At 42.0% G+C, this 9,576-nt stretch overlaps 1 protein-coding gene and 1 pseudogene across 1 annotated transcript; one reads left to right on the top strand and one right to left on the bottom strand.

The window, feature by feature from the left end:
• Window positions 1–882: 882 nt before the first annotated feature.
• Window positions 883–2,005, bottom strand: LOC117849312 (protein ALP1-like; annotated as a pseudogene).
• A 4,566-nt stretch (window positions 2,006–6,571) lies between these two features.
• LOC117846904 (universal stress protein PHOS34) lies at window positions 6,572–8,367 on the top strand. Its single transcript, XM_034728025.2, has 4 exons — window positions 6,572–7,114; window positions 7,226–7,314; window positions 7,400–7,521; window positions 8,039–8,367. Exons 1-4 carry the CDS (start codon window positions 6,904–6,906, stop codon window positions 8,124–8,126), a joined length of 510 nt encoding a protein of 169 aa, XP_034583916.1. The 5' UTR covers window positions 6,572–6,903; the 3' UTR covers window positions 8,127–8,367.
• Window positions 8,368–9,576: the final 1,209 nt, after the last annotated feature.

Genomic DNA, 9,576 nt, shown 5'->3' on the forward strand with positions numbered 1-9,576 from the left:
TGGCCATCTCATGGTAGTGCTCAATTGGAGTGTTTAAGTAGTTGGCATCCTCACGATGGTCCTAGCAAGCCAAATACATTGGTGCCATGAATTTTAGTAAAATATTAAGACTCATATGACAACAATTTCAACAAACTAAGAAGAGCATAAGGTAAAAATTTCAATCCAGTAATAACAATCATATGGCAACTAACCCGAATATGACCAATGTAGTGCTCTCTCTCAAGGGTTATGGTACAGCTTTCTTCGTCCCAATTAGCTGCACTCAAGCTTTTCAGCTTCACAATCTTTCCATAAATCTTTTTCCACTTTCTGAGGTGGTTGCTAACTTGTGTACCAGTGACATGAACACCCAGACAGTCATTCAAAGCCCTTGCACAAGTATTCAAATGAACTTGCTTGAAGCTTGAAGAGGTTTTAGTGCCACTAGCCACAAGCTGAGACAAGTAGTTGAGCATAAAGCTTGACATAGCACTTGTCCATTGAATTGCACCTCCACCATGTGCAGCCAAGTTATCTCCCTGATGTTCCTGGTCCATCTCCTACAACATACAAAAGAAACATAAGAATTCATAATATAGAAAAATTATTCATGTTAAATTAGCAATGATTCGTATCAAAACAGCACAAGCATTCCTATTAAACAGTAAAAGGATTCATATTACAACATCATAATGGTTCCCACTAGGCACAACACAATGGTTCATAGCTGCTACATAAATTTGAGAAAATAAACAACACAAAAAATAGTTCATTGGTACAATACAAAGAACATTATTAATGTCCATAGTGATTTTGACGATCTGCCCACATTGCTTCAGCAATCAATTGCCTCTTGTCAACCATAAACCTATGGTCATTTGCTAGCTGCCTTGTTATCCTTCAAGGGTTAGGTGTCCAATTGCTCTCTGGTAGAATGAAACGGTCTGTTCCTTGAGAAATAACCCAATTGTGAAGGATGCAACAAGCTAGGACAATATCAACTTGAGTGCGGAAGGGGAAGAATGGGGTTGCATCATCAAGAATTTTGAATCTCCTCTTGAGTGATCCAAAGGCACGCTCTATAGTCACCCGTAGAGAAGAGTGCCTAAGATTGAACAACTCCTCAGCATTTTGTACAGGGTTGTTTCCCCACTCATTTAAGTGATACCGTACAACACGGAATGGTGGCATGAACCCGGGTTTGGCTCCATATCCAGCATCAACTAGGTAGAATTTTTCTAAGATATTACCAACATGGTGATTAAATAAGGTTCAATTGAATTGGTATGAGCATAAATATCTAGAAACAATTATGTTACCTTCCGGGACACGTAGTCCATTCTCACGCTCTATTGCATCAGCTAAAACCACAGCATCATGTGCTGTCCCCTCCCAACCAGCCAGCACATTTGTGAATTTCAAGTCAAAATCTACACCGCTGCCATAACATTTTGGGTAGGAAATGATTTTCTACCACGAAAGGCTGCTTCCATAGACTTACTAACAGATGCTCTTATATGTGTTCCATCAATAGCACCAATACAATCCTATTGTTCACATAAAAAAATCAGAAACCAAAAGTTATGACCATATATCCCTAATCTAGGGTTTGTCGTGTCATACCTTGAAGTATGGATCCCATCTTGGGTTCCCTGCAATTTTGGCTGGGGTCTCCAATGAAGGTGGCCGAATAAGATCATTGCATAGCTCACCTATGGCATGGAGGACTAATCCAAAGTACCGACTAACTGTTTCACCTGACCTATTAAAATTAGTACCAACTAACCTATTTCGTAGGTTGTGACCAACTGTATTCAAGAACATGGCAACTTGTTCATCAATGCATACATGTTTAGTGTCACGTAACAGAGAGCGTTCCCTCAAAACTTGGCACAACTGGAAAAATGAGATTCTCTTAAGCCTTATCATTTTTGTGCATGTCGTATCATCCTTGTAGATCCTTGTGTTAAGATACTCAATTCTAGACTTATCCCTCTCCTCCATTGGCCCATAAGTAATACGTTGCCTTTTATTGCTTAATATTCTAGACGTCACAAACAAAGCCACCATACATGAAGCTGCATATGCTGCTACTGCGATAATAAGCATCAATAATTTTCTCCTAACAAGGTTCCTGTTGTCCATCTACATTACCCAAAATAGTGCAAAATGTATCAATTTCATAACTAACCATACTGTGTCAGAACAGTATATCAATCATGTTTCAGAAATACACTTTCTAAACGCCCAAAGGGTCAAGGTAAGCTACCGGAAAAAAAAAACAAAACAAAACAAGCTGAGTACAGAGGTGAAACCAGTACAGCACTACAAGCATCTCGAAGATCGGCCTGAACCATCACAAGAGCACGTCACAGCCTGCACAAAATCCTAAAATTCTTACAGGAAGCCTCTACACAACAAGCAGACGGCCAACTTCATCCGTCCAGATCCAGAACAATAAAAAAAGCCCCAATCTCTCACACCATCCGTGAATCCAGAACACGAGCGCGTAAGGTCAAATACGAATCCTAGATCTACTGGAAAAGTAGGAGAGAGGGGGGTGCCGGCCTTACCTGGTCCAACTCTTGACTGTCGCTGGTTGCTGGAGGAGGCGTGGGCGGGGCGGCTACTATCGCTGGTTGCTGGAGAAGGCGTGGGCGGGGCGCCGCCCAGCGCCGTCGCCAGGGGTGAGAGAAGAAACGGAGGGGGCGAGAGAAACAAAGGAGGTGGGGAAAATAACGAGCGGAGGGAGGCAGGCGGTGAAAAACCGAGCGGAGGGGAGGTGGGCGGTGAAAAGGCGAGCGCGCCTGGTCCTGGATCGGTCCGTTCCGTCGATTTTGCCACATCGCTCGGTTCAGCATGGGATGGGAATATTCTTAGAATATGGATGACCCTATCCTGCACCGCTCGATTCAATTCGACCAACCAAACGTGGTGACCGTTTCTGATTCTGGACAGACTCGTACGAGTACCGGTTCATGCAACGAACCAAACACTACCTAAGATAACTGCGCCGTTTTCCTGCGGGTTGGGCTCAGCACGGCAGACTACAATGAATTACCTTTATTTTTTATCGGGCCAAGGCCCAGTTGCGGCCACACTTGTAAGGAACGCAATGGCCCAGTTCCAGCCACACACCTGCTGCCAAGGCCGCCATGGCCCAGGAACGCTAGTCCTACTCCGGCGGTCCGGCCACACTGTGACACGACAGCACACCGACACGACATTCCATTGTTGCCTTCGTTTTCTGTTTCAGCTGTAGTCATCTTTCTTCCCAGTAAGGTCCGGCTACGTAAGCTTTGCCACCAACTTAAACGTGGGTGCCCGTTTAGCGTCTGCATGCACCTCCTTTGCCTATGAATGCACATTGGGCTGAAAAAAGAGAGACAGAGACAACATATGGAAGGGTACTAGTTTGGTCAGCTTAATTATGACAGCTTTAGCACCAGTCAAACATCGCCATAGTATTGGAGGTAAGATTTTGGAGAACGAAAAATCATTTTTATCAGGTTGTATATTACTCTAAAACAGAGTTCCTTCGCAAAAAGAAGGGAAAAAAAAGGCCCCTCAACTTCCCTCGCAAAAAAAAGAGAGAAAAAAATCTCAACTAATTAATATCTTACTATTACTAATTGGAGTTGAGCCTCCAGGTGAAAGCCACTTAGAATTCTAGGTGGACACTCAAAAAAAGAGAGAAATTCTAAAAATTCTCAAAAAAACAAAATATCTACCCATAAATTGGTAGACTCAAATCATCATAGCCATTGGATCTATTATGTTCACCTATGCCATTATGAAAATAGCCTAAATTACCCCCTAAATCTACCTCTAAATTACCCACCTATGCCATTATATAAAATAAACTAAAGTAACCCTTACTATAACTTACCCTAACGTGTTGTGTAAAAAAAATTCAAAACATATGTATGTAAATCTAATTTGTTACGTGACTGATGCACGTACATACGTAATCTATTTTTTCTTAAAAAAATATACTAATGGTTGCATGTGAGTAACCCCTAATCTAACTACCCTAGCGTGATGTGTAAAAAACTTCAAAAAATATGTATGTATATCTAATTCCATTATGTGACAGATGCACGTATGTACTTGATCTATTTTTAAAAAAAATATACTAATGGTTGCAAGTGAGTTGCAATGTACATACGTAAATATATTTCTTGACATCTAATAGATTATTTCTTTAGGTAAGTAATAATTGCGTTATATGCGACATATTTCCAATGAGACGTGGCATGTCAAATTTTTAGGTGAAGTAACAATTGTATCATAAGTAACATTGTAACAAGAAATTGTTTGGATATGAGATTAAATTTTTAGCAACATCAGAAATAACATACATGTGTAGATGTCACGAATAAAAATCATACTATGAGACATGAAAGACATGGGACCTACATGCCGTTGCACGGTAGTAGAGAAAAAAATTATGGAAAAAATTAAAATCTTTATGATGCTATGCACGCATGCTGATAGGACTTTAAAGAGATAAATACTGGATGGATGCATGCATAAATGTCACCGGTAGTTGGACAGAAGTGGGTTAGTAGTTTTTTTTCTATTTTCTAATTGGATTTTTTTCTTAATAATCAAGAGTCCAGATTTAATTCACATCTTTTTCTTAATAATTCAAGGGTCCAGGAGGAAAGAGGTGTACTTTAGCAAGGCCCGTCATCAAAATTACTCACTTATGTTATTATAAAAATAATTTAAAATAACCTCCTAAATTTGTAACTAAATTGTCCACCACTAATACTTAAATAAAAAATACCTTAAAGTAACCCATAAATGTGCATCTATATTACCCACATGTGCTATTTTTAAAAATAATATGAGGTAAGCTAAATTTTAATCCAAATCACCTTAATTACAAATATAGACCAATATATGGTTCTAAATCATATATTAGTATATGATATAATTATTAAGGTACATATACATATGCATGATGTGTGTATAATTTATAAAGATATAGAGCAAGTGATGAGAATATTGATTTCTATTTTAAAATTATAGCTCAAACTTAGGATCCATTATTAAACAAATTGAAGTGTACAACTGCGATACAACGTGAAAAGTTAAAGATTATAAATATGGATAAAAATATTATAGAGTAATTACTAACTAAAATCTATCCGATATATCTATATAAGTATTGTGTTCAAATATTTAACAAATAAGAGGTAGCTCAAGGTAATAGTTTTGTAGCAATGTAGCCTCATTTTTTTTTTCATTGGAGACTAAGTTCTTCGAGACACGCTAGAAAAAAGGACAAATCCTAAAAAATTCTCATAAAAATTAGAAACATCAAACATCAATACAATAAACTCTAATAATCATAGTCATTGGTCTATTATATTTTAAAAAAAGTTACCCACCACTTTCATTATAAAAATATTCTAAAATAAACACTAAACCTTTATCTAAATTGCCGAGCTCTTCCAATCCAATTTACTTATGCATATCATTATAAAGGATAACTTAAAATGTCATTCTAAATTTATATCTAAGTTACCCACGTACGTTGTTATTAAAAATAATCTAAAGTAAGCACCTAAATTGTAATCTAATTACCTTTATGTGCATACATAAATATCCAAAAGTAAATTAATAGATGATTCTAAATTACCTATTATGTCATTGTTAATATAGAAATACTAAGTTAAGGTATACACACATGATGAGTGACACCATATAGACCATTTATACATGTATGTGAGGAAGTGATGAAAAATATTGATTTTTATGCTAAACATAATATATGGAGGTGCGATACAAAAATGAAAAAAAAAGTGTGGATATGGATGAAAGGTTGTGTAGAGTAATTATTAATTAAAAATCAATCACAATTAGAAAAATATAAGTAGACATTGATATGAGTATTATGTTGAAGGATTAAAAAATAAGAGAGTAATAGGTAAACAATTTTAACTATCAATTAGAAGTTTAATTTCTAAATAATTTTCAAATACAATAATTTTTAAAAGCATTAACACATGCGGGAGCACGACTTGAGGGACTAGTTTTCTTAATAAAAAGCAATATCATTTGCCGTGAGACAAATCCTCCCGAGTCCCGATCGTACTCCGACTCTGCTCCCACAGAAATTATGCAGTGCAGCTCGTAGCGCACTCGCACGCACTCCTCAGTCCTCCTTGCTCCATCGGCGGCTATTGGCTTGGGAAGGACACACGTCTCGGTTGTTTTGGTTTGGTTTGGTTGCCGGGGACGGCACGGCTAATCGCCGCCCGGGAGCCAATCATTGCCACGGGCGCGCGCAGCAGGCAGGCAAAAGGGGCATCGTGAGCGGATAAAAGAGCTCTAAAAGCAAGGGAGGAGAGGGAACGTGTCCAACTCCGTCGACCCCGGCGGTCCAGCTCCAGCCGGTGGAGGCGCCTTCGTCCCCCCGTACGTCTATATCCATCCATCAGCCATCGCGGTCGTGCCTGCCACTGAACTACCGGGTCTGCCTGTCGTCGTCTTCCCCGAGGCTCCTCCCTCCAGGCTCCAAGCATTCCATCCATCCATTGAACGCGTGGTGCATTATTGAGTGACCACCGGCACTACATACCGGGTACAGTACAGGCCGCATCTGAGCCTAGCCCGAGACGGCAAGCGACCTTGCACGCACGGTGCCGCGGCCCGCGGAGACCACTTCCGGATCACGGACCAGCCCTTCCCTCCCCTCAATAATTCGAGGTGGGCCCCGCCTGCCAGTGGGCGACGATATCCTGTATTAGGAGAGGTGGAAGTGTGCGCGGCACTGGCACCTGCTGCCAAGTGCGATCCGTTGCTTCTTCTAGGCGCTTCGTCTGGGGAGCGGGAGCGGAGCGCGTGCGTGTTGCGGGAAGGAACCCAGGGGAGCTGCTAGCCGAGAGGGAGGAGATCTAACTAGGAGCCATGGCGGAGGAGGCGTCGTCCGCGCCGACGGCCGCCGCTGCGGCGGGGAAGATGACGATGGTGGCGGGGGTGGACGAGAGCGACCACAGCTTCTACGCGCTGCAGTGGGCGCTCCAGCACTTCTTCCCGGCGGGGCAGCCGCAGCAGTACCGCCTCGTCGTCGTTACCGCAAAGCCATCCGCCGCATCCGCCGTCGGCCTCGCCGGACCAGGTACGCGCTGCTTCCACCCATCGTATCCCTCTTCCCCTCCATGGCTCCACCTCGAGGTGGATGGGGATTATTGATTATTGGAGTGGGTCACTGAACGACGGGTCGATTCAGGCGCGGCGGACGTGCTGCCGTTCGTGGAGGCGGACCTCAAGCGCACGGCGCTGCGCGTCATCGAGAAAGCCAAGGAGCTCTGCGCGCAGGTACGCTCCACTCCATCCACATGTGCCGAATCGGAATTGATTTTTTCCCCTCTTAATCGCAAGGTTTCCGTGTTCTGAACTGCAGGTGGCCGACGCCGAGTACGAGGCGATGGAGGGGGACGCACGGAACGTCCTCTGCGACGCCGTCGAGAGGCACCACGCCGAGATGCTCGTCGTCGGCAGCCACGGCTACGGAGCCATCAAAAGGTCTTGCTCTGCCTCTACTCTCCTTTTCCTCCTCTTTAATCTCTCCTCCCCTGTTTTCCATCCAGCACCTCCCTCTCTGCTCCAAAACCAGAGACACCCATTTATTGGCGACGACGGAACGGAACACAACTGATTTCAGATTAACATGTTATAAGAGTGATGATCACTGAACTTGTGTGGATGAATGCGTACACCTGCAATAATACAAATCACAAGAAATTGTTGCTGGTTGCTGGCAAATACACCGTGCGCAATTTAATCTTGAAATCTGGTTGCTGGCAAATACCTTTAGAATTAAGAAATTGTTTCAACTGTTATTAGGAGTTTATAGACTCGGTTGAACGAACCTGTCGTCTCTGGATTTTTTTCCCTTCTCTTCACTCCCTATCTGCATACTGGGCAACAGTTTGCTTTCCTTTTTTACACTTCGTAGCTGCATTCTTTTCCTTGTCTACTTAATGTTTCTCCTTGTTCTCACTTCCCTTCTGTATTATTGACTCTCTTCAACCTCCATCAGGGCTGTTCTTGGAAGCGTGAGCGATTACTGTGCCCACCATGCACACTGCACCGTGATGATAGTGAAGAAGCCGAAGCCCAAGCATTAAGCGCGATGCGGCAATCTGCTGACAGATGGGTATTCCACAAGCAAATATATGCGTGTCGTCAAATCCTGCTGTATTTATCTGTTTGTGAATAATAATTGGGTCATCAACGATGGCATCCCTGGTTACTTGTTCAATCTACATGCGGATTGAGAAGCACATAATAATTGTTGTCCAGAACCTCAAAAGTGTGTTTCTTTTGGTTCGTGCAATGCAATATGTGCCAAGTATATGTGATTGCAAATTATGTTGTCCCCTGTTTTCTCTATGAGAGATTTGGTAATTTCCACCTTGTGACTGGCATGCACACATCTTCCGCCCCTCCACTTGGTGAAAACAAACTCATAAATTCTTGCCTACCTCTCGATGAAACTAGTTCGACCCCATAGGTATAACATTCTGTGATAAAAGTAGAGACATATGTAATATACGATTACATAAAAACAAAAACGGAGTAATGCATGTAATCGTAATAGAGGTATCTCCCCTCCCCATCCCTCCAAGAACATGCCATGCATATAGTTTTTGAAGTGATAGATGTATCTATTGCCATCGAACCTGAACGAGTAGATCCATTGTCATAATTTACGGTTATCAATTGTGATGAAGTTCCAGTTCTCTTTGCCTTTCGTGGTTTGTGTATTTGCAACTACTAGTCCATCAACCCGTGCTTAATTAATGCTTTTAAAAGCTATTGTATTTGAAAATTATTTACAAATTAAACTTCTAGTTAATAGTTAAAATTGTTTACTCTCTCATTTTTTTAATCCTTCAACATAATACTCATATAGATGTCTACTTATAGTTTTCTAGTTGTGATTGATTTTTAATTAATAATTACTCTAAACACTCTTTCATCCACATCCACACTTTTTTTCATTTTCTATCGCACCTCCTACCAGTGTTTAGACTCGGCAACTTACCGAGGTGTATCCCAAGGTACTAGATTGGTTGGCGGGGGATCGCTAGACCTGGAACTCGAAGGTAAAAGCAAGAACAGAAGACACAGATTTATATAGGTTCGGGCTGCCAGAGTAGCGTAATATCCTACGTCCTGTTCGGGGTATTGTATATTGCGCCCTGCGTTTGGGTGTTGTTTGGTGTTGAGGATTTGGTCCTCTGTTGTTCTTCGCCTATCGATCTAGGGACCCCTGCTCTCCTTTATATACTCAGGGGGCGGGATTACTAGTCGGTTATAAGGTAGGAGTCCTAGTAGGATTACATGGTATGAGTCCTAGTAGGATTACAGAGGAATCCTAGTAGGAGTCCATCTTCTTCCTTCCTTGCGGGTACTGGGGATCTATCCCCGATAAGCCCTCGAGCGCTTCATAGTCAAATGCAACAGCCTTGAGTACTTTTTCAGATCCTTGCTGAATAGTTTTGGTGCTATTCGAGTAATTTGTTTGGCTGAATCTTCAAAGTTTCTCAAAGTTGCCATGAGGCTATGGTGTGC

This window comes from Setaria viridis, chromosome 3 (assembly GCF_005286985.2).
Source record: "Setaria viridis chromosome 3, Setaria_viridis_v4.0, whole genome shotgun sequence".
In the NCBI taxonomy this organism is placed as follows: domain Eukaryota; kingdom Viridiplantae; phylum Streptophyta; class Magnoliopsida; order Poales; family Poaceae; genus Setaria; species Setaria viridis.